Below are 24,951 nucleotides of genomic sequence, written 5' to 3'. Positions count from 1 at the left end.
GGATCAAACAGTTCAGTTCCCAGGTTAGTGACCAGATGACCATGCTGGAGAGGACCAGGTGCCCAGGGTTTTCCGGCTGCCATATTAAGCCCAGCTGAAAGCCGAAACCTTCCTTCTGTGATCTCAGAGCCCTCTCAATGGGCTGGGGTCCATGGTTACGGTATGCCCCAGAGAAGCCTGTCCAAATGTGAAATTGCAGTCAAGTATTCTCATCAGGCAGGCGGTGACAGGGAAGCACAGGGAAGTATTTGTCCCTGGGAACATTGTAGAAATGCTGTGGGAAAGCCAAGCCCCGCGGCCCAACACTGGAATATTTACTGGAATATTTAACACCTCAGATGGTTCTCAGATGGAATGGCCAGGGGGCCTGCCTGAACCCTCTCACAGTCACACAGGTACACACTGGTGTGCTTCTACTGCGGAAGTACTGTGGGAACCAGCCAAGCCCCAAATTGTTTCTCTTGTCACCATTGCTCTGCTCCTCCACACACAACACACACACGCACACACACATTCATGCATGCCCTCCCTCCCTAGTCAACACAGCACTAGAGCTCTTAGACCTCAATATCTCTGCCTTCACAAACACAGGAAGGAGAGGTAGTACTGATACCCCTCTCGTCCCCCTCTACTCCCCCCTCGCCACTCCCCTCCTCCCCATCTTCTCCCTAGCTGACTGTGTAAGGACAGGAGCATTCCCCGGTTTCATTAACAGGAATATTATCAGGCAATTATCAGGCAATCACCACTCCCCTCTCTCCACATCATCTGGGGCATCAGGGGGCCTTATCTGAGGCAGAAGCTACAGAGCGCTGAAAGAGACATAAGAGACAAAGACAGAGAGAGACATAAAGGGAGACAGATGGAGACAGAAAGGGAGACAGAGACAGAGAGAGACAGAGAGAAGGGATGCCATGTGGTCTGCATTTCAGGGTAATCCCTGCTCTCTGGTATGCTGGCTCTCTCTGCCTCTCTGCCTTCTTACCGTCTGATTGGAGCAGAATCAGAGAAGCAGTGAAACACGAGCCTCTGTGCTGTTTCTTCCCAAACCCACTGTGACTGCTCCCATGGCCAGGGGATATGTGCCCTGATATCTGGGATGATAGATGTGCTGATCTATGGCACATAAATTGTGTTTATAGGTGTCAGTGTTGTGGGAAAAAGCCTGGGGGAGTAATGTACCTCACACATACACGCACACACACACACACACATAACTGCATAAACACACACACACACATACACACAAACACATACATTTTCAATAGAAATGTGTGTCCTGCGGTGAGGGTGTGTATGGGTGTTGGTGGAGGGTACCAGCTGTAAGGACAGTCATGTCGTGAAGGCTTATCTCTGGAGTTTCAGTGACATTAACAAGACAGAAGCTCATTGTGCAGATTAGGTGCCATTTCTATGTTGAGTGACACCTATACACACAAGTAGCCTTCTTCTCTTTTCTATACATGTAGGGTTAATGTAGCTGTTATCTTATATGGATACCCTGTCTCTATGTATATTTATTACATACCGATAAGGTAAAGTCTCTATATAAGTGTTAGTTATCGTTTCTCTTTATTTCATCTTCTATTCTATGTATTTGACAACGTGAACATAAACAAAGAGAAGCTCTCCCTCTCTCCCTCTCTCTGGGTATGGGTACAACAAGTCTGTGGCAGGACTCTGTAGGCTACTGTAGTCAACCCCTGGTCCCTGATCCCTGGTCCCTGATCCCTGGTCCCTGATCCCTGGTCCCTGATCCCTGGTCCCTGATCCCTGGTCCCTGGTCCCTGCCATTCCTCCTGCCTGCCACTGGGTTATTCCACGAAATGAGTGCATTTTGAGTCCCATTTGATATTTTAAGTAAAATGTGTGTACCAATATCACATTTAAAAGAATGTTATATTAAACGAAGTGCCTTTTAATATAGACCACAATCAGAGCGGGTCGAGCATAACACGTCAGCTCTGTTACCCATACATAGACAGGCTAGAAATGTACAAAAAATTAAGTTAAGCATGCATTCAATTGCCACTCCCTATTGCACACAACAAGCTTCCATTCCCCCTGTCACAAGGGGATTTATGGGGGATTTAAGATAAAATCGTCAACCCTGTTACGGTCAACCCTGTTACTTTATTTGGCACTTCATAGACACTGACTATAGTATTTTTTTATTTAACTTCTTGAAATGGGAAAACATGTTTTTTATGAGGTCAACATGACAGATGGATAAAAGTAAGTGAAATCATTTTTTTACCAAGTTACACTTCTCAAAAGGCACCGAATTGGAGGTACGACCACATTACTAAAAACAGCTGGAAGGAATCAGGCCTGGGTTTGGCTTCAGGGCACAACTAGCTGGACTCAGGATATTGACAGGATATTTAAAACATTTTATGTTGGGACCCAGTCAGCTGCAATAATGATATCAAGCCAACACACACACACACACACACACACACACAGACAGACAGACAGACAGAGCATGAAATGAACATGTAACCCTCTTATCAGAGTTATTTTCAAAAGAAATATGACAAACAAGAGTATAATCTTTGACACAGCATATATTTCATTTTAACATACATTCATACGCAGTATAGTCTTCTTCAGTGTATACGTCTTTACAGATCTATGTTTCTATAATGAATAGCATGTTACTATAGAAAAGCTTGGGCTTATGGTGGTTGTACATGGTAGCCACACATAGGTCAGTCCCTGTGCCCTGGCAGTGGCCTGGGGAAACTGTGTAGTGAATGGTACTGTGTGGTATATGGTGTGGTGTGTGGTATATGGTGCAGTGTGTGGTATATGGTGTGGTATGTGTTGTGGTGTGTGGTATATGGTGCAGTGTGTGGTATATGGTGTGGTGTGTGTGTGCATGTGTATTGTATGTTATGTATTTAGCGAGTGTGGTGTGTGTATGGTATATGATGTGACGGGGATGTGTGTGGTACGTGCTTGTGTGTGTGTGTGTGTGTGTGTGTTGTGTGGTAATGTGTAGGGACCGTGATGTGTGTGTGTGTAGGCTTTGTTGTATGTGGTAATGTGTAGGGACCGTGATGTGTGTGTGTGTGTGTGTGTGTGTAGGCTTTGTTGTATGTGGTAAGGTGTAGGGACCGTGATGTGTGGTATGATATGTGCGCTCGGAGAGAAAAGTGCTGAAGTCGTCTTGCACAGCATCCCTGCTCCACCCAACCCTATCTGTATGTATGTATCTGTATGGGCAAACTCCCTCTTGGTCTGACACAGACTAAGGCCGGATTATGTCCTATTGTGGGTTATAGGCGTTGAGGTTTTTAAAGGCAATTTCCGATTGAGCAGACATATGCAGCGTTTATCGTGAATGGGTTACATTTCAGAGCTGCAATGCCTATATCCCACGATCAGATTGAATCCCGGCCCATAAGTGATTCTGTGAGTAATTCTGATTTTGTGACTGATTTGATGAGTGGAGCAGCATCAGGGCTATACAGGGACAAATGGCCACACAACTAAACCGCTACTCAACCCCAACACAACACGGTCATGTACACCTGGACCACAAATCATGTCTGTCAGTCAGCATTCCTACTCTGGGCGGTAAAGTCTGTTCTCTCAGACCGACAGGCAGGCGTCTCTCCCTTTACATCCAGTAAAGCAGCAGCAAAGATGGAGGGCAAACTCAGCTCCCCCCCCTCTCCCCTTCCTAGGTCCAATATGCCCCACCCTCAGTTCCCCTCTCCCCTTCCTAGGTCCAATATGCCCCACCCTCAGTTCCCCTCTCCCCTTCCTAGGTCTAATATGCCCCACCCTCAGTTCCCCTCTCCCCTTCCTAGGTCTAATATGCCCCACCCTCAGTTCCCCTCTCCCCTTCAGTCAACTCTCACCCACCCCCACCCCAAATCACTCGCAACAATATCAAATAAGTTAAAAAACAAACACAACAATTAGAATCAACTGTGAGGGAGGGAGGGAGGGAGTGAAAATACTCTCTGTTGGGACTTGGGACTTGGAACGCATACACTGAGTATACCAAACATTAAAAAACATTTTCTGAATATTGAGTTGCACCCCCCACTTTTGCCCTCAGAAAAGCTTCAATTCGTCGGGGCATGGACTCAAGGTGTGGAAAGCATTCCACAGGGATGCTGGCCCATGTTGACTCCAATGCTTCCCACAGTTGTGTCAAGTTGGCTGAATGTCCTTTGGGTGGTGGACCATTCTTAAACCACACAGGAAACTGTGTGTTCTTAGTTCTTGACACAAACTGGTACGCCTGGCAGCTACTACCATACCCCGTTCAAAGGCATTTACATTTTTTTGTCTTGCCCATTCACCCTCTGAATGGCACACATACACAATCTCTTCCCCTTCATCTACACTGATTGTAGTGGATTTAACAAGTGACATCAATAAGGAATCATAGCTTTCACCTGCATTCACCTGGTCAGTCTATGTCACCTAATGTTTTGTATACTCAGTGTATATTTGCCTTTTTAGTTTTTACATCCGGTGCATGTGTTAGATTTTCCTTTAACATTGTATGAACATGTCCTCTGTCTGGCTGTCTCTGTCTGGCTGTTCCCGTGGTCTGTTGTAAAAGGAATCAGGGTGGCTTTGAAATAGGGGGGGAGGAAAACCACAAACACCCCTCCACCCCTCCCTTTCTCCCTCCCTCCCCAAGTGCAGGTGAGGAGGGAGAGAGTGTGGAAATTGTTTGGGTCTCCATTGGGGGTTTCCATGGTGATCACCGGCAGGTGTGCATCTCCACCATCTTGCGGCACTGTTTGCACTTGACGTAGCAGCACCAGTGGAACTTACAGCTGCACCTGTCTACCACCTCCACCTCCTCTGTCTGGAAGCCCCGGCCGCAGCACATCAGCTCACAGCCGTCAATGGCCTTCGATGTCCGGTTACACTGCCGCCCCGCTGTACCCAGCATGCCTGGTGTGCGCGGGTCGTGGTCACAGAAGTCAGGGCTGGGGTCAAGGTAGACCAGGTCTTCGTCTGTGTGAGGTTTGAACTGTGAGTTCCGTGGCACCAGGACCTTGGTGGTGCCCACCTTGCGCTGCTCCACCTCTGTGGCGCCGTCAAACTTCTCCTTGATGACGTTGCCCACCTTGCGGAATGGGGGCATGGCCTTCCAGCAGGTCTTCACCTCACAGGACCCTGACACGCCATGACACTTACACTCCACACGCATGTGGCTCAGGATGGCCTGCAGAGAGACAGAAAGAATGCATGTTTTTATCTCCTGTTCTCTTCTTTACTGTTGAATTTGCTAGGACAATTTAGTTTGTTGTGATATGTCATACCTTCCTCCCGGCCTCATTGTTGTGTAGGTTCATGAGTGCTTTGCTTGGGGACTGTCCTTTACTCCTCTCCCTCACGTCAATGAAGGACTGAGAGAAGGCCACTCCATATGCTATGTTATCACTACAGCCTGACCACTGGAACCCTGGAGGAAGGGAGAGAGAGAGAGACACAGAGAGAGAGAGATATGGAGAGAGAGAGACAGACAGAGAGAGAGACACGGATAGAGAGAGAGAGAGAGAGAGAGAGAGAGAGAGAGAGAGTTAGCAGTCAAACATCTGAGCTAAATGTGTGTGTGTGTGTGTGTGTGTGTGTGTGTGTGTGTGTGTGTGTGTGTCCTACCCTCTGGACTGACTCCGTGGACGTTGCGGTCGCAGCCACATTTCTCCAGCTCTCCGCTACTGCAGGCCCGGGTCACAGCAAATGCCACACTGGCTGCTGAGATGGCATACACAAAGGCTGCCTCCCGAGTGCCTGTCACAAACAAACAGGCAGACAATAAATACAAAACTACATTTATCACAGATCTGGCAGTAAAAGTCTGCTTCATGAGTTTTTATCCTCAGAAGTTAATAAAATTAGTTATTTATAATGAGCTGTACCCTGTGTGACAATCTTGCCGAAGACAGGCATGGTTTCCAGGGTGGAGCAATTCCATCTGCGGTTCCTGAACTGAAACTGGCACTCGTCTATGGCTAGCTGTGCCCCACGTCGCACAGCATCCATCACCTCCACACTGCGCTTACAGATCTGCACCTGGTTATAACAATGATCACAACATTACAGATCTGCACCTGGTTAGAATAAAGATCATAACATTACAGATCTGCACCTGGTTTGAATAAATATCATAACATTACAGATCTGCACCTGGTTAAAGAGAATGTTAAATGACTAAGGCTTGTATGTTGAATTCAAAGACTTGGACATAACTTCTATAACTTATGTACCATCTTGTCATACCCTGCCAACCTTACAAACCTGAAAATATGACCAACGTTTGTCATGGTAGATGTGTACCTGTCTCTGGATAAGTCCTCGCAGGCGTTCACATGTCTCCTCATCACTGATACTGCCCACCGACGACAGCTTAGCCAGGTACCTTACAGAGACACAGAGAAATATTAAATTAGACAGATAACAACACAATGACCCCTCCAATTACTTAGATTATATAAAAGTATCCATAGACAAACACAGATGCCTCAGTATGGGCTATGTATAGGTTTAGTTCTACAGCCTGATAGTGAGAAGTTTGGCTGTGAGAGTTTGGCTCCCATGACGTTGTGGGAACGTTTTGGTCATCATGTTGAGAGGAAGGAAGGAGGTTTATCATCCACACCACCTCCAGGGCACACAGGTCACTCCTCTCTCCTTCAGTCCCATATCTCTTTGGGTAAAAGCACCTTACAGAAATAGGCCCATTTCATACGCTCATCACAGACACACTCTTCACCAGAACTTCCCACGGAGGGGCTGTCTGGGCCTTGTCTGTGGCCCTCCCTCTCTCTCTCTTTCCCTGTCCCTCACCTCACACTCCTCTTGCTCTCCCTCACCTTGCCCTCCTCCCTCTCTCTCTCTGTCAGTCTCTCTGTCCTTCTCTCCCTCCTATGTTGACAGGGTATCATTAGAAAAGGTTGATTGGGGTCTCTCACAGGGCTGATAGTCCACACACCTCCTTCTAGCCTTCCACCCTCACCACCCTTCCTCTACAGCCCAGATAACCTATTTCTCTCCCTCTCCCCCTCTCTCTCTCCCCATCTCTCTCTGTCTCTGTCTCTCTTTCTCTCACAGTCACCTCCTCTCCGCAATGGTCAGATAACCTCGACCGTGACCACTCGACCACATCCTCCCTCCGACAGTCTTGTCTATGCAGCAGGGTGACCTCACTCACTATCACACCACTGCTCCCTTCCTCTCCTCAGTCTGTCTGTCTGACAACAACAACCAATCGTGTTATATTCATGAAATGGTACAGGCTCAGTTCATAACCAAACTGTCTACACCAACAGAGAAGATGGTAAATACTAAACAAATTACTGAACATACAGAATCGTATATGTTTCTCTCTTCAGTTTTGTCATGCACCTGAGAATAATGGCTGCATCATTCTCTTTATTTTAAAGTTCATCAGTTAAAGAATTATCTTCCCTCAATTTGTACATACCACTCTTCCTTCAATAAAATACATTGAAGTTCAACCTTAGCTATACAACAATAATACCCTCAACCTTGAGCTGTGTGCTCTGTCTGTTTGGGTCTACAGTCTCCACACATCCAACTGTTAAACTCAGTGTGATAAAGTCTCCTTTAGACTACCAGGCCTCTTCTGAACACTGGAGAATCATTGTCTGTCTGCACTGCAGCTGGTGAGACTCAGCATCTCTCCCAACACATAAACCTGTCCCCCTCAGTGTTCAATACCTCTGCACACACACACGCACAAAACACACACGCACGAGCGCATGCACGCAGGCAGGCACACATGCACACACACACACACACATACACACACACACACAAATGAAAGTACTCATAAAGCACCAGTTGCTGTTGCTGGCATGTCACTGGCCCAGCCCTGACCCTGGAAACATTTAATAAACATTGGATAACGACAGATAAGCTCTATGCAGGTGATGTTCTGGCTGTGTGTTTGTGAGACGGTGCTACATGGGAAAAGACTAGCCCAGACATTTGGGGAGTGTGTGTATGTAATACTGTGTATTCAGTCATTTTACATTGATGTAATTTAGCAGACGTTCTTATCCAGAGCGACTTACAGAAGCAATTAAGGTTAAGTGCCTTGCTCAAGGGCACATTGACAGATTTTTCTTTGGTTATTGGCCCACCGCTCTTAACCGCTAGGCTACCTGCTAGACTACCTGCTAGGCTACCTGCTAGGCTACCTGCTAGGCTACCTGCTAGACTACCTGCTAGGCTACCTGCTAGACTACCTGCTAGACTACCTGCTAGGCTACCTGCTAGGCTACCTGCTAGGCTACCTGCTAGGCTACCTGCTAGGCTACCTGCTAGACTACCTGCTAGGCTACCTGCTAGGCTACCTGCTAGACTACCTGCTAGGCTACCTGCTAGGCTACCTGCTAGGCTACCTGCTAGGCTACCTGCTAGGCTACCTGCTAGACTACCTGCTAGGCTACCTGCTAGGCTACCTGCTAGGCTACCTGCTAGACTACCTGCTAGGCTACCTGCTAGGCTACCTGCTAGGCTACCTGCTAGGCTACCTGCTAGACTACCTGCTAGGCTACCTGCTAGGCTACCTGCTAGACTACCTGCTAGGCTACCTGCTAGGCTACCTGCTAGACTACCTGCTAGGCTACCTGCTAGGCTACCTGCTGCAGTCCTTTCCATCTTCATCTGTTTATTCGGCTGTGTAGGGGAGAGTGGGGTAAATTGAGCAATATTTTACATTCAGCATCACTCCGTCAAGGGAAATATAGTATTTTTTTGTCATTTAGCAGACGCTCTTATCCAGAGCGACTAGGGTTAAGTGCCTTGCTCAAGGGCACATCTACAGATTTTTCACCTAGTCGGCTGGGGGATTCAAACCAGCGACCTTTCGGTTACTGGCCCAATGCTCTTCACCGCTATGCTACCTGCCGCCCTAACAAAGATATCTACATATATTTCAGGATGTTGTGTATCCCTGGAAATAATCAGAATTCATGTAAACAGTTTTGAAAACCTATCTTGTCCAAAACAAGTGGTCTCTTTGTACAAGACGTATGGGGTAAGTTGAGCCGCGGGACAGGGTAAGTTAAGCCGCCTACAGATTTCTGTACTGAATGAAATATTACCGCTACCTTTTTAAAACCATGTCTATCTTTATTTCCCAAACACAATTCAACACAATCCAATCGCTTTTTTGCCTTTTAATCATTTTAAGCATCTTATAACACAGGCTTAACACCTAACAAACACTTTGTACTTTTTAAAAACACTTTTAACATAGGCCAGGTCCTGTTGTTACCTCACATTCCAGCGATAATGCCTTGCATTACGCCTGGGAAGAACAACACTTCAATTCGCTCAACTTGCCATTGGCTCAACCATTGGCTCAACATACCCCAAGGCCATTGGCTCATCTTACCTCAAGGCAAACATTTTGACTATATTAACCCACCCAGCTACAAGGATGCACTTTCATGCTTAGGACCTCATATTGAAGCTTATAGACACCCCAACTGATGTATAGAATAACCTTTAAATGATCTACTTTGGTTTAGATACAAGCATCAGGAAACCTCTAACAATACATTCATTTGACTTTTTTTTACTTAACTTGCTTACCACTTTTTCCATGTGGTTTCCTTCTTTACAGACTCCATGAAATGATGACCTCTTCCTAAATATTTGGTCAAATTATTCATTTTGTGTATGGTTTCCTAGAAACAAGGGTGGCTCAACTAACTTCGCTCTCCCCCACCCTCTGTTTCCCAAGCCAGGGTTACCAAAACAACAGAGAGATGTTAGGTTTCCTACAGTCATCCATACTCCCCCTCCTCCTCCTACTTACAGCAGAATACCTCGACCTCTCTCTTTCCACTGTTTCCTGTCGCTCTCCTTCTTCCTCTCTCTACCACACACACTCCTCTCTTGATCGCCTTCACCTTCTCTACCTCAACTCATTTCTTTCCACCCCTGTCCCTTCCTTTATATTTCATGTCCTTTAAATTCCCTGTATTTCTTGCTCTTCCTCCTCCGCTAACTCTCTAACTCTCTCTCTCTCTTTCTCTCTGGGAGGTATAGTCAGTGGGTTCGTGGGAGCATTCCACCTGGAGTGTGGTGTGTTCGCCAGCTACTGTGTGTTTGTGTTGCATTAGGCATCGCAGCCCTCACAACACTGCTGGTTCCAACAGGCTTATCCCTGCGCAACATAGCACGCAACCACTCCACTACAGCCCTACCGCTACTGTCTGAGAGACAGAGACAGAGACAGAGACAGACAGCAACCACTGCAGTTCTACAGTGAGAGAGAGAGCGAGAGTGAGAGTGAAAGTGAGAGAGGGAGCTTGGAGTGGAGACCGAGAGAAAGGAGGAGAGATAGATAGAAGGAGAGAGAAAACATCCTTGGCTAAGCAAGTTTGATACTCTAAAGATGCCACGCTGTACACCATATATCTATGATAGATAGGTCTGTATCTGAGCTCTGGCTGTATACACTAAACCTCCCGTTGAGGACTGATCAACCTCCAGATGTATCTCTACTCACACAGAGGAGGACCTCACAGAGACCAGCCCTCACACGCTCTTACAGACACCTCTCTCTGTCTCTCCCAGGGTATTTATATCAGTTGATTAAACTTTCACTGCTTGCCTTTCCTCTGCTGAGTACACAGGAGAGGTAAACAGGTGGGGGTGTATATAGGATCTTAGGGAGCTCCTCACAGAAACAAATGCTGTTTATCTGTGTTCACTTCAACAGCTAGTTTTATGCTATTGTAACTTATCATTGCTTCACATACACATGGTGCACTTAGTGTAAGTAAAATGTTGTCCCTGATCTGAACAGAGGCCAGGTACCACAACGCTCTGACCACACAGCTAGTGGAGGACAAAGTTAAGCCAGCCAACAGGACAACCACAGACATTCTGGAAGCATGATTGGGAAAGTAAGTGGAAAGGTTTGTGGCAAGGCACAAGCGCACATCCTCAAACATGCGCGCACACACACACACACACACACACACACACACACACACACACACACACACACACACACACACACACACACACACACACACACACACACACACACACACACACACACACACACACCAGTCCTAGATTGCAATCTTTGGATTCCTTCATACTGTGGTTTGCCCCAGCACATTGATGAACCTAGATATATGGTCATATAGAATAGAGTGAATCGTACCTATGTTGCCGCATCGCGTCTGACCCTGGCTGGCTACCAACCCCTCTGTGTGTGTGTGTGTGTGTGTTTCTCGTGGGGTTGGGTTAAAAGCAAAATATGCATTTCCATGATCGGAAAAGAAAATGGATGATAAAGTATTTTTCTTGTCTAGAAAAACTCCAGGCCCTTGTATATGAGATCAGCACCGATGACACTGCACCTCCACTCACCAAGGTAGTATGATGACCTGGAATAACCTCTGCTGGACTGGAGTCAGAGCAGCAGACACACCTGCAATACCCAGCCTGGCCTGCAGAGGGCAGCATTACCTCAGTCTCCCCTCAGGAGTCTCCCCTCAGGAGTCACCCCTCAGGAGTCTCCCCTCAGGAGTCTCCCCTCAGAAGTTCCCCCTCAGAAGTCTCCCCTCAGAAGTCTCCCCTCAGCCACAGAGGCAGCACAGCCACAGTCCATCAACAGCCATACCTCGAAAGAGTTCATCCTTTCAGGTTTCAACCAAGAAGCTTATGATGCTCTTAGACGTAGACAACATCACATAATTCCATGGCAGCCATGTTAGTGCCTTCCAGGCAATGTTCTGTAAGGACTAACTCTGACAAAATCAAACTCACAGTCTGCACCCGACAGCAAATGTGTTACATCAGAAACTTATGTAAGCATTTTAAGGAAAGGCGCAAAGAATGATACATTTGACAAACATTAATTTAGAGCCTGATTGCAAGTAGAGAAAATGGGTGCATCTCAATAGTGTGTGGTTTCCTCTCCTCATCTCCTTTACTCCAGTTCCAGTGAAAATTAAAGAACTGGTTCTGGTTGGCTTCTTTCATGTTGGTTTCACTTTTCTCATGTTATCAGAGTAGATAGAGGAGAGGAAAGGACGCCAATTCAGACTGTTGATATTTACTCCATAAGAATCTATGGGAATCTGTGCAGCTGTGGTGCTATACTACAATACAGCACAAATTAAATATACAGCAAGGACATATTTCATGAGAAATTGTAAAGACCATGATAACAATCTCAGAAATATGATGCAGATGAAGAAGAAAAGGTCAAGGTCAAGGAGAGAGGGGGAGGAGATAGGAGTGTGATGCTGTTTACTGTTTTATTTTTTGCAACACTTTAGCCTCAATTCGTCGGGGCATGCTCTATAAGGTGTCGAAAGCGTTCCACAGGGATGCTGGCCCATGTTGACTCCAATGCTTCCCTCAGTTGTGTCAAGTTGGTTGGATATCCATTGGGTGGTGGACCATTTTTGATACACACAGGAAACTGTTGAGCGTGAAAAACCCAGCAGCGTTGCTGTTCTTGACACACTCAAACCGGTGCGCCTGGCACCTACTACCATACCTCGTTCAAAGACACTTGAATATTGTGTCTTGCCCATTCACCCTCTGAATGGCACACATACACAATCCATGTCTCAATTGTCTCAAGGCTTAAAAATCCTTGAGTGGATTTAACAAGTGACATCAATAAGGGATCATAGCTTTCAGCTGGATTCACATGGTTAGTCTTTTTATTTATATATTTGTTATTTTTTTGAAGGGTGATTGCCTATTCATGCTTTGAGATGATTTTTTTGTTCTTGAACTGTTCTTGGATTGGATTTTGACTTCCTTATTTACATTGGACATTGAGACTTTGGAGAGGATTATATATGAACTTTTTAATTGAAAGAATGTTAATTGTTTATTTGATTGAAATCTAATAGTTACAATGTACTCATCTTTGCTCTCATATTGACACAGTATTTCTTTGAACTTTAAAAGGGTAACTGGGTTTGTGATACAAGCTGAAGGAGGATATAAAGAAGATAGAAAAGGAAGACAAGGTGGATGAGGAGCTGAGTAGTTGGAGGAGAGGAGAAAGAGGGGAGGAGGGAGGGAAAAGAGAAGAGAAAAGAGGGAGAGGATAGGAGAGAGTTGGATAGATGCAGAGGAGATGGGCTGAGATGAGGAGAGGAGACAAGGAGGAGGAAAAGGAGAGAGGCGAGGGGAAAGAGGAGGTGGGGGAATGAGGAGTGAGACAGAGGAGGAAAGAGGATGTGGGGGAATGAGGAGTGAGACAGAGGAGGAAAGAGCAGGTGGGGGAATGAGGAGTGAGACAGAGGAGGAAAGAGGAGGTGGGGGAATGAGGAGTGAGACAGAGGAGGAAAGAGGAGGTGGGGGAATGAGGAGTGAGACAGAGGAGGAAAGAGGAGGTGGGGGAATGAGGAGTGAGACAGAGGAGGAAAGAGGAGGTGGGGGAATGAGGAATGAGACAGAGGAAAGAGGATAAAGAGGAAGCTCCCCTAGTCAGAACATAAACTGTCTCACCCCAGTAGAGTCAGGTCAAACCAACAAACAACAGCAACACTCACTCAGACTGACCCTACAAGTGAACTCTGACCCTAACACCTGAACCCTGGCCTTCACTCTTAGCTGCTGATGCTCATATACACAGTCTGACTCTTTCCCAAGCTAAACTCATACCCCATCATGGCTGCTGTGGAGCAGGGAAACTGTGTAGGCCTACATGAACAGAGCCGCTGGATCCATATTGAATTTACAGAAAATGCTTTTGCCATATGTCATGAGGGTGTCAGTACATCATTCAATTACATACAGTACATAAAGTTCAGTCTGTCCAAATATACCTTACTAGTCAGTTTGCAAAAACAAACCCATCCTGTTTCAAATAAAATCTGAAATATGGTTAACATATGCTCTGTGAAGATTTGAAACCAGCGAGTTCAGAAGTCCAAAGAAAATGATCAACACATTCTCTGTCTGCATTGTTTTCCTATGTAGTGTTTCTGATATCTAAATGCCGATATGTGATGACAAACACTTGTCAAGTTCCTGTTATTGTTTATGATGTAATTACTGTGTTTTATGGTAACTGTTTTAGCCTTGTGAGTTCTCGGCAAAGGAATAGAACTACAATATGAACTAATTACTTCATTATTTGAAATTTCAGTTTGTCTTTGACAGAAACATTGATTTATGATTTAGGAATAATTTATTATATTCTATTCTTCTCTCTGGCAGGAACAGAACCCTATTCTATTTCAGCATGGTGAGATCCAGGAGGGAGGCGACAGTCTATTGTTTAAGTCCCTATCTAAATTTGTGACCAATAATGCTTAAAATAGCCGTGCTCTCATCCATTTAACCATACACACACCACCTGCCAAGCTAGCCCCTTACCGCAAAACTCAATCCCGCTGCCATGACGCATAGACAAGCACACACACATGCACATACACACGCACAGACGTATATGTGTGTGTGTGTTAGCGATGGGGTCATGGTGTGGGCAGAGACTGTTATTTTTAGGGGAAAATGAGCACTAGTGGAGACAGCAGCAGAGCAGGCACCAGGCAGAGCATAAAAATACACTCACACACTCACTTACACACACACCCACACACACACACACACACACACACACACACACACACACACACACACACACACACACTCAGTAGAGAAGAGAAGAGGCAATAAAAGCCATGAAATTAACCTCCCGCCTGGTGCTCTAATCCCCTGGCCCCAACAGGTTGAGACTTCTGTGTGTGTGTGTGTGTGTGTGTGTGTGTGTGTGTGTGTGTGTGTGTGTGTGTGTGTGTGTGTGTGTGTGTGTGTGTGTGTGTGTGTGTGTGTGTGTGTGTGTGTGTGTGTGTGTGTGTGTGTGTATGTGTGTGTTTCATCAGACATCCACCTTGTCCCTCTTCCCTTTCTCCTCTTATCCCCCCCCCCCCCCCCCCCCCCCCCCCCTTTGTTGTCAGTCAATGCAGTTGTGCTTTTCTCTGTTATTATTAGGGCTATATGTTAGCCTGTGGGTTATCCTGTATTAGCCATAGCGTATTAGCGTGAGCGGCAGGGGGTCTGGGGACAGGCCGCTGACAGGAGGACAGGAATGTGACAACACGACTACAGCTTCATCACACCACTTCGTCACCACTGGTATTTGTGTTTGCAGTGTCTGTGTGCGGTGTGTGTGTGTCTGTTTGCAGTGTATGTGTGTGGTGTGTCTGTGTCTGTTTGCAGTGTCTGTGTGTGGTGTGTGTGTGTCTGTTTGCAGTGTGAGGCGCCACACTGTAGCACAACGCCAAGGTCCCTGCTTTCTCTGGTTACTCATCAGCTGCCATCTCTTTATCACCTGCCTGACGCACACTGACCATGCCCTTATAGTCTATTGAACACACACACTCACACACCAATGCTGCTCAAAGGTGCCACCGCTCACAGCGTGTAAACCCTCATCAGACAATCTAGAGAATCCTGAACGGTTTTGTCATTTGACAGAGAGAACATGGTGCAGTAAAATAAAAACATAGTCTTTATCATAACAGACTAAGTTTAATGTTTCATTGTCTTTGAACTTATAAGTACCAATAGTTCAGCTTTAACTAAAAGAGCATGACCACAGTATATTCTCTAATTTCTTTACAACAACCCTGACAGCATATCATTTCAACACATTTATTACAATCAGCAGGTTCATGGTCTGCTTGGTTCAATCATCACTGACATTGGTCCTCAAAGGCTAATGGGCTTTACCAAGTTAAAGGAGTTACATGTAGAATTTTTGCATTGTAATTTCAGAAAATGTCCATAATATATAGTTGAAGTCGGAAGTTTACATACACTTAGGTTGGAGTCATGAAAACTCGTTTTTCAACCACTTGTCACGCCCTGATCAAGAGAACTCTCGTTGGTTGGGTCAGGGTGTGAATTTTCTGTTGAGATCTATGTTACAGTGTATTTCTATGTGATAGATCTAGGTTGTATTTCTATGTTTGGCCGGGTGTGATTCCCAATCAGAGACAGCTGTCGCTTGTTGTCTCTGATTGGGGATCATACTTAGGTAGCCTGGTTGCCTACCTTAGTTGTGGGATCTTGTTCCGTTTAGGCTTGTATGTGTATAGCCGGAGGACTTCACGTTACATTGTTTCTTGTTTTGTTGTATGTTTATTTAGTTACGCTTTTCACGCTGCACCTTGGTCTGACCCGTCTCTCAAAGTTCGTGACAGAAGATCCCACCACAAAAGGACCAAGCAGCGTGCCGAGAAGGAGCAAACGCCTGGGACTCAACAGGAGGTAACCTTAGTAGATGTCCTCCTCGGTTGGGGGAGGATTACTGAGGAGGAGGCCGTCCGTTATCGGAAGGCGATGAAGGAGAGTGTAGCCGATAAAGGATCTTGGGCGAAGGAGGAAGCCCGGGTAGGAGAGGATCAACGACGACGCCAACGGGACCAACCGCTGAGGAAGCCCGAGAGGCAACCCCAATAATATTTTTGGGGGGGCTAGAAGGGTGGTCGGGGATCGAGAGAGAAGAGCCCCGACCACTGCACCCGGTGGGGTTCCAGTTGGAGTCCCTACGACCATGGGAACAGGAATGGGAACAGTTTTACACTGAGGAGTCGGAGGATGACTACTTCCTTCCCTAACTCGTGGGGGCTCCCGGAGGAGTCCTCACTGGAGGAGGATTGGCGAGAGAGAGAGAAGGACTGTAGCAGTCTGAGAGAGGAGGCCACCACGTTACAGGGGCTGTTAGCTCAGAGGGAGCAGGAGTTATCCGTTCAGAGGGAGGCGCTACAGGAGGCTCTAAGGGAGAAGGAAGTAGTGGAGGCACGGAGCGAGGAGCTGGTCAGGCAACAAAAGGAGCGTGTGTTCATTCCAGTGCGCCAGTGCGCATTCACAGCCCAGTGCATCCAGTGCCAGCGCCCCGCACGTGTCGTGCGAAAGTGGGAATCCAGCCAGGATGGGTTGTGCCGGCTCAAAGCTCCTGGTCTCCAGTGCGCCTCCACAGTCCAGTATATCCTGCGCCAGTCCTACGCACTGTGTCGCCAGTGCGCGTTCACAGCCCAGTGCGTCCTGTGCCAGCGCCCCGAATGTGTCGTGCGAAAGTGGACATCCAGCCAGGATGGGTTGTGCCAGCTCCCCGCACCAAACCAGTGGTGTGTGTATCCAGTCTAGTACGGCCTGTACCCACTCCCTGCACCAAACCAGTGGTGCGTGTCTCCAGCCTGGTACGGCCCGTACCTGCTCCCCGCACCAAACCAGTGGTGCGTGTCTCCAGTCCGGTACGGCCCGTACCTGCTCCTCGCACCAAACCAGTGGTGCGTGTCTCCAGTCCGGCCCGGCCCGTTCCTGCTCCTCGCACCAGACATGTAGTGCGTGTCTCCAGTCCGGCCCGGCCCGTTCCTGCTCCTCGCACCAGACATGTGGTGCGTGTCTCCAGTCCGGCCCGGCCCGTTCCTGCTCCTCACACCAGACCTGTGGTGCGTGTCTCCAGTCCGGCCCGTTCCTACTCCTCGCATCAGACCAGTGGTGCGTGTCCCCAGTCCACGGCCCGTGTCCACGGCCCGTGCCCGTTCCACCGGTGCCTGGTCCAGCACCGGTCAGCTGCTCCACTCCGGAGTCAGAGCAGCCCACTCCACCGGTGCCCAGCTCCGGTCAGCTCCGGTCAGCGGCTCCATTCCAGAGCCAGAGCAGTCCGCTCCACCGGTGCCCAGTCCAGCTCCGGTCAGCGGCTCCACTCCGGAGTCAGAGCAGTCCGCTCCACCGGGGTCCAGTTCAGCTCCGGTCAGCGGCTCCACTCCGGAGCCAGAGCACTCCACTCCACCGGTGCCTAGTCCAGCTCCGGTCAGCGTCTCCACTCCGGAGCCAGAGCAGTCCGCTCCACCGGGGTCCAGTTCAGCTCCGGTCAGCGGCTCCACTCCGGAGCCAGAGCAGTCCGCTCCACCGGGGTCCAGTTCAGCTCCGGTCAGCGGCTCCACTCCAGACCCAGAAGTCAGCTCCTCTCCAGGGTCGGGGCCTCACACACCAGGGTCCAGACAGGGCTTGGTGCATTGTGGGAGGATTGCCGATCCAGGCCCAGATGTCAGCCCCTCTCCAGGTTCGGGGTCTCCCACACCAGGGTCCAGACAGGGCTTGGTGCATCGTGGGAGGAAGGAGAGGGGAAGCATCACGCCGAGGTCCAGGCCAGACCAGGGGCGCAACGGGGAGGCAGAGAGGGAGAGGTCGTCACACCCGGAGCCGGATCCGCCTCAGAGGCTGAATGCCCACCCGGACCCTCCCCTAATGAGTCAGGTTGGTGCGGCCGGAGTACGCATCTTTGGGGGGGGGTACTGTCACGCCCTGATCAAGAGAACTCTCGTTGGTTGGGTCAGGGTGTGAGTTTTCTGTTGAGATCTATGTTAGTGTATGTCTATGTGATAGATCTAGGTTGCATTTCTATGTTTGACCGGGTGTGATTCCCAATCAGAGACAGCTGTCGCTCGTTGTCTCTGATTGGGGATCATACTTAGGAAGCCTGGTTGCCTACCTTAGTTGTGGGATCTTGTTCCGTTTAGGCTTGTATGTGTATAGCCGGAGGACTTCACGTTACGTTGTTTCTTGTTTTGTTGTATGTTTATTTAGTTAATAAACATGTACGCTTTTCACGCTGCACCTTGGTCTGACCCGTCTCTCAACGTTCGTGACACCACTCCACAAATGTCTTGTTAACAAACTATAGTTTTGGCAAGTCGGTTAGGACATCTACTTTGTGTATGACACAAGTAATTTTTCCAACAATTGTTTACAGACAGATTATTTTATTTATAATCCACTGTATCACAAGTCCAGTGGATCAGAAGATTACATACACTAAGTTGACTGTGCCTTTAAAAAGCTTGGAAAATTCCAGGAAATGATTTCATGGCTTTAGAAGCTTCTGATAGGCTAATTGACATCATTTGAGTCAATTGGAGGTGTACCTGTGGATGTATTTCAAGGCCTACCTTCAAACTCAGTGCCTCTTTGCTTGACATCATGGGAAAATCAAAATAAATCAGCCAAGACCTCCACAAGTCTGGTTCATCCTTGGGAGCAATTTCCAAACGCCTGAAGGTACCACGTTCATCTGTACAAACAATAGTACGCAAGTGTAAACACCATGGGACCACACAGCTGTCATACCGCTCAGGAAGGAGACGCGTTCTGTCTCCTAGAGATGAACGTACTTTGGTGCGAAAAGTGCAAATCAATCCCAGAACAACAGCAAAGGACCTTGTGAAGATGCTGGAGGAAACAGGTACAAAAGTATCTATATCCACAGTAAAACAAGTCCTATATCGACATAACCTGAAAGGCCGCTCAGCAAGGAAGAAGCCACTGCTCCAAAATCGCCATAAAAAAGACAGACTACGGTTTGCAACTGCACATGGGGACAAAGATCGTACTTTTTGGAGAAATGTTCTCTAGTCTGATGAAACAAAAATAGAACTGTTTGGCCATAATGACCATCGTTATGTTTGGAGGAAAAAAGGGAAGGCTTGCAAGCCGAAGAACTCCATCCCAACCGTGAATCACGGGGGTGGCAGCATCATGCTGTGGGGGTGCTTTGCTGCAGGAGGGCCTGGTGCACTTCACAAAATAGATGGCATCATGAGGAAGGAAAATTATGTGGATATATTGAAGCAACATCTCAAGACATCAGTCAGGAAGTTAAAGCTTGGTCGCAAATGGGTCTTCCAAATGGACAATTCAGCAAGCATACTTCCAAAGTTGTGGCAAAATGGCTTAAGGACAACAAAGTCAAGGTATTGGAGTGGCCATCACAAAGCCCTGACCTCAATCCTATAGAAAATGTTTGCAAATGTGTGGGCAAAACTGAAAAAGCATGTGCGAGCAAGGAGGCCTACAAACCTGACTCAGTTACACCAGCTCTGTCAGGAGGAATGGGCCAAAATTCACCCAACTTATTGTGGGAAGCTTGTGGAAGGCTACCCGAAACGTTTGACCCAAGTTAAACAATTTAAAGGCAATGCTACCAAATACTAATTGAGTGTATGTAAACTTCTGACCCACTGGGAATGTGATGAAAGAAATAAAAGCTGAAATAAATCATTCTCTCTACTATTATTCTGACATTTCACATTCTTAAAATAAAGTGGTGATCCTAACTGACCTAAGACAGGGACTTTTTACTAGGATTAAATGTCAGGAATTGTGAAAAACTGAGTTTAAATGTATTTGGCTAAGGTGTATATAAACTTCCTACTTCAACTGTATCTGCAGTAATAGTGGAATGATAGTGTTTCACAATATTGTTTCACAAATCATCAATCTAAAATGCAGACATTCTATTTGACAACAAAAGCCAGACCGGCTTCTGTCAAGATGGGAAAACTGCACCCTCCCTCTCTTACATCTGTATCACTCAAATGCATGGTCATCTCCTCCTCTGCACAATGAACAATGGCAGACTGGCACAAGGGGCCAATGTAGAAATCCCTCTGTCATTTCCGGGTTTCTAAAATTCTACAGTCTTTGCTGAATTTCAGTTTATGTGAGAAAACAAGCACTGAATTGTGTAGGGAATCATTGTTCCATCTAAATAGCTTTGAAATATATTTTCAATAACAAAAAATATTATTTATAAGGCTGTTTGAAGTTAGTGGAAGAAACTGAAAGCAAAATAGTCTTCACCATGCTCCATGCAATTCGGGATCCTTGGGGTGTTGGATAGCACTAACCTCTCCAGCTTGTTGTGGAAAATGGGGTGCGCGGGAAGGGGGAGAGTTGTTTATATTCATGTTGCAATTCACCTAGCTTCCACATGGGCACGACATTCTAGATATAGCACCTTTAATATGTAGGGATATTCCTTAAAACTGGGGGATCAAGTCAAGCAATAGTCTATGAAAACACTGCATGGGTGTTTAAAAAACAATTACTCAATGGGCTCGACGTTTAAAATGCTATGAGCAATCTAAAACAAATAAACGAGGATTATGATATTCTCCCCAGGGGCAATTCACGCGGTTTATGCTGAGTAAATAAATGAAACTGAAGCAACAAACCAACACATCTAACCGATGACGGGTCGCACGCACCCCGCTTTCCCTTTGATGCATGCCAGACGTCTGTCAGTTATATGATGAGGCCCCCCCCCCCCCCCCCCCACACACACACACACAGGAGCCAGCTGTTTACCGGGCCTGGGAGCTGGAACCCCTCGAGCCTCGCGCAGGTGCAAGTCGCTAGCGCTAGGAGAGGAGAAGGAGAAGGAGAAGGAGAAGGAGAGGAGGGTGAAAAGAAGGTGTTGACGGAAAGACTAATGAACAGTAGTACTGCAGGCCAGTCAGCCTTCTGGAGAGGCTGTAGGAGCATGACTCAGCGCTTAGTAGACGATGAATGGTTTAGAGAGGGAACCCGAAATTCACACGGGATATCAGGCAATAAGAAAATTATATAGGCCAAAACCAAGTAGTTCACTCAACAGTGCATTATCAAACTGTAAGGACTAAAATCATTCGCTTACCCAAAATCTTAAGCAAATTCGATAGATCATTTTAAACATTCATGAGATTTGGCAGGTTTATAGCGTTAACGAATTGTATCCTAAATTGGAATCAGGGATTCTCTCTTTGTTGTTTTAAAGAGCCCAAAAGGCAAAAGGAGGCAATTAGGTTATCCAAAAAAATGGTCCTAATAATTTTTCCGCTAGGCCTACTCTTCCATCCGCTGACAATGTTCAATAGAATGACAACGTTAGAATAGCCTACAGTGAAAATTATTGGATGACTAACGTGCGTGATAAAATGAAACAGCGTCGCTAAAAACATAAATACTTGGATCTACTTGGAAATCATGATGACGTCATTGAGTTATGTATTAGACACTTTTATCATCTATTGCCTTCAGGCTAATTTAAATTGACATCTGCATGTAGCTACAGGCCTTTTCGATTTCAGCGAAGAACAAACGAGTATTTAAAACATTATTGAGATCACCAGGAGAACATAGGCCTTTAGAGATCATTTAGGCTATAAAACATTTCTGCGTTAGCCTACACAATTTTGAGATAAATATGCGGTGAGCCATAACAAGTTGAACATGTTTCAGAAAAAAATAATATAGAAGTCTACAAAATGTGGAAAAATATTCTAAATCGACCCTTTAATCGAAAACAGCTGTTTTTCGTTAAATAATGTCTAAATCTCCAGCTGTTGTTCAACGACATTGATAAGAAATAACTCTGGAAAACAATACCAGCATTATGACATGCTCACTAGCTCGATATAATCAGTTCGATCATATTCGATTCATTCATGAGATAGATTATGGATAGCATGGTATTAATGTGTATAAAGATCCATAGTTATATGCCCATGATTTCGATGCCAAAATTAGGGTATTACTTTCGAATTTAAAACCTCTTTAATAAAATGTACAGATTAATGAATGTATTATTGTGCAATATAGGCCAGGCCAATACAAATGTATCACTCCAGTGAATGTTCACATGATCTGACCTATAGATAGTTTTCCTCTGCAGTGTTTTCTCTGAGAACCTGTTTCCTCTCTGGTCTACCTATGCTGCTCCCACCTGACAGGTCTCCTACCGGGCCGGGGGAGACGGGGCTATGGGTTCAGGGGTGAGGTGTACATGCTCCCGGTTGGATCCCTCAGACAGAATAATCATATTTAGCAGACTAGCGAGGGTTTTCACTTCGCGTGGAACATGCCTGCACACGCCCGCGTTCTGTTCTCTCACCACGCCTTGAGTCCAAAAACACGAGCTGCCATCAAACCTTGTAGCACAATTATTAATAATCCACCATCTATGCTTAATATAATCACACAGGCTGAATGTGTGTATAATTTGAAGACATCATTGTAATATATTGGGATACTATGCACTCATCATGTATACAATTTATAAATGCTTAATGCGAGATTGAATCATGGATATATAAACTCTAATAATCATCTAAATTGGGTAAGGCTATCCTCCTGTCTACAGAGTCCATTTCTGTCATACATGCACGATAGGAAGTTCACCAGTTATTCACTATGCCTCTCGCCATACGATACAAACACTAATCGTTGAAATAAAAGTTAGTCATACAGTCTTTTAATCCTAAAAAAGAAGGACAGTAAAACAGAGTTGTTGCTCAGCTCTCTCTCTCTCTTGAGGTATGCAGACCCACCTAACCACCTCCCACGAGCTCCTCCGAGAGCAAGCACGCACATGCGACCGAACAGCGAGGCTCGCGCAATGGGGAGAAACAGGCAACAATGTACAATGTGTCCATAGTGTAGTCACAGATTAGTCTAGACCTAGTGACTTACTCGGTGTAGCCTGCCCTTCACATTGCAGGGCCCAGGAGACAACTGAGACTGACAACTAATGTTTTTTTTTTTTACCAGGACAACTGAGACTGACGACTAATGGTGTTTTTAGACTGACAAATAGCCTATAATGGAATAGGTAATTCCACACTCAGATGCTCTAACACAGGCTTTATCGAGGTAAAAGGCGAGGTGAGAGATTATCCTTATTGGACATAGGTGTAGACCAAATATAATATTGTTATAACATAGCCTGTAGCCTAATAACCGCGAGGATACTGCCGGCTCAGGATTAGATAGGCTACTGGGGTGAGTGAGTGGATGATTGGAGTGGTCAATGGTCGGGTTAACATTTAAACACGACAGGGCATTGAGCTGTGACCCTGCCGACAAACACAGAGATCACAGAAACAGGGGCAGAGAAAGCGAAAGGGACAGAGACAATGACAGCGTTTGTTATAATGACAGGAACAAGGAACATATGAAAATAAGAGGTTTGGGGTGGTTTGAGGAGAGATGGGGGAAGATGTTTTGGGAAGAGACAAGGCAGGTAAAAAGAGTAGGGAAAGGGACAGACTGGCCAGGTTTAGGGATGGGATGTGGAGGCAAGGCAGAGGTTGTGGGCAGAGAGGGGAAGATGCAGTGAGGTGGGAGTGAAATAGAGAGAGAGTTAGAGTCCACAAACTTCACTTACAGCCAGTTACTGGCGTTGGCCGAGAGCAGCGCGAGGAAGAGCATCAGCAGGGACCGTAAAACATATTCCGCGGTCATCTCGAGCGCTACCGGGGGAGAAAGAGCCCAAAGAGAGTTAAAATAATCCCCACAAGGTATGGCAGTGATCTCTGCCACGCGCTCCCGGGGGAAGGGATGAGAGGTGGCAGCGGTGATCTCGTGAAGGACCGGAGATACGTGGGATCCCGTTAAATACAGTTAATCCATTGTCACACATCCACAGAGATCCACCGGAGAGGCGCGAGACACACAGCTGTATCGGCCGGTCCGTTCGTCTCCCGCTCTCTCTCCACAGAGAGAGAGAGGAAAAGAAGGGAGGAGAGGGAAAAGAGAGGATGCTAAAAATACGGTAAAACTATCTTCTCTGTGCCACGGCGCCAAACTCGGGCAGGCTGGGACTGAATTGGACCCTTATTTCACGTGTTTACTCTCGTTCCTGTTTTCGCGTTAACACTACAGGGCGCGCGCGGAAAGGGGCTGTAAAAACCTTAAAGACTTATTCGCGAGTTGGAGTTTTAATCCCTCAGGTGCTCCTCGAGACACTCCTTGATTGCGGTGTTATTGCTGCTGTGGTCCATTCCAAAGGATGGGCTTTCGTTCTCTCCACGTTGTCACACACACATTCACTTAGAAACACACTCTTCACACACTCTTCACACACACTGTCTGTCTCTGTGCGTCAGCTCTGTGGATGGCACTCTGCGAGGGGAGAGAGGGTGAAAGCTGGCTTTAGTGGAGGGGCGGCGCGAGGCTAAAGGGAGGTATGGGAGTGAGTTTGGAGATGAAGGCGGGTTTAGTGCGTTATGAAGGTATAGTATGTGTGTGTGTGTGTGTGTGTGTGTGTGTGTGTGTGTGTGTGTGTGTGTGTGTGTGCGCGCGCTCCGTTTTAGAGCTCTCCTGGGAGGATGCAATAGCGCA

At 46.7% G+C, this 24,951-nt stretch overlaps 1 protein-coding gene across 1 annotated transcript; it reads right to left on the bottom strand.

The window, feature by feature from the left end:
* Positions 1 to 2,551: 2,551 nt before the first annotated feature.
* On the bottom strand, positions 2,552 to 24,736 carry LOC311138934 (protein Wnt-4a). The gene is made up of 6 exons (XM_084173748.1): positions 23,996 to 24,736; positions 6,316 to 6,397; positions 5,898 to 6,051; positions 5,638 to 5,769; positions 5,298 to 5,440; positions 2,552 to 5,200 (listed from the first exon to the last, which is right to left on the bottom strand). Exons 1-6 carry the CDS (start codon positions 24,070 to 24,072, stop codon positions 4,730 to 4,732), a joined length of 1,059 nt encoding a protein of 352 aa, XP_084029874.1. The 5' UTR covers positions 24,073 to 24,736; the 3' UTR covers positions 2,552 to 4,729.
* Positions 24,737 to 24,951: the final 215 nt, after the last annotated feature.

The sequence above is a fragment of the Coregonus lavaretus genome (genome assembly GCF_964263955.1).
Source record: "Coregonus lavaretus genome assembly, chromosome: 12".
In the NCBI taxonomy this organism is placed as follows: Eukaryota; Metazoa; Chordata; class Actinopteri; order Salmoniformes; family Salmonidae; genus Coregonus; species Coregonus lavaretus.
This window is presented reverse-complemented; position numbering and strand designations above follow the sequence as displayed.

Coding starts and splice junctions, on each gene's coding strand:
- LOC311138934 (XM_084173748.1), bottom strand. CDS start 24,072: ATGACCGCGGAATATGTTTTACGGTCCCTGCTGATGCTCTTCCTCGCG. Junction 6,052..6,315: donor GAGGACTTATCCAGAGACAG/GTACACATCTAC, acceptor TGTTATAACCAG/GTGCAGATCTGTAAGCGCAG. Junction 5,770..5,897: donor CGGCAAGATTGTCACACAGG/GTACAGCTCATT, acceptor TGTTTGTGACAG/GCACTCGGGAGGCAGCCTTT.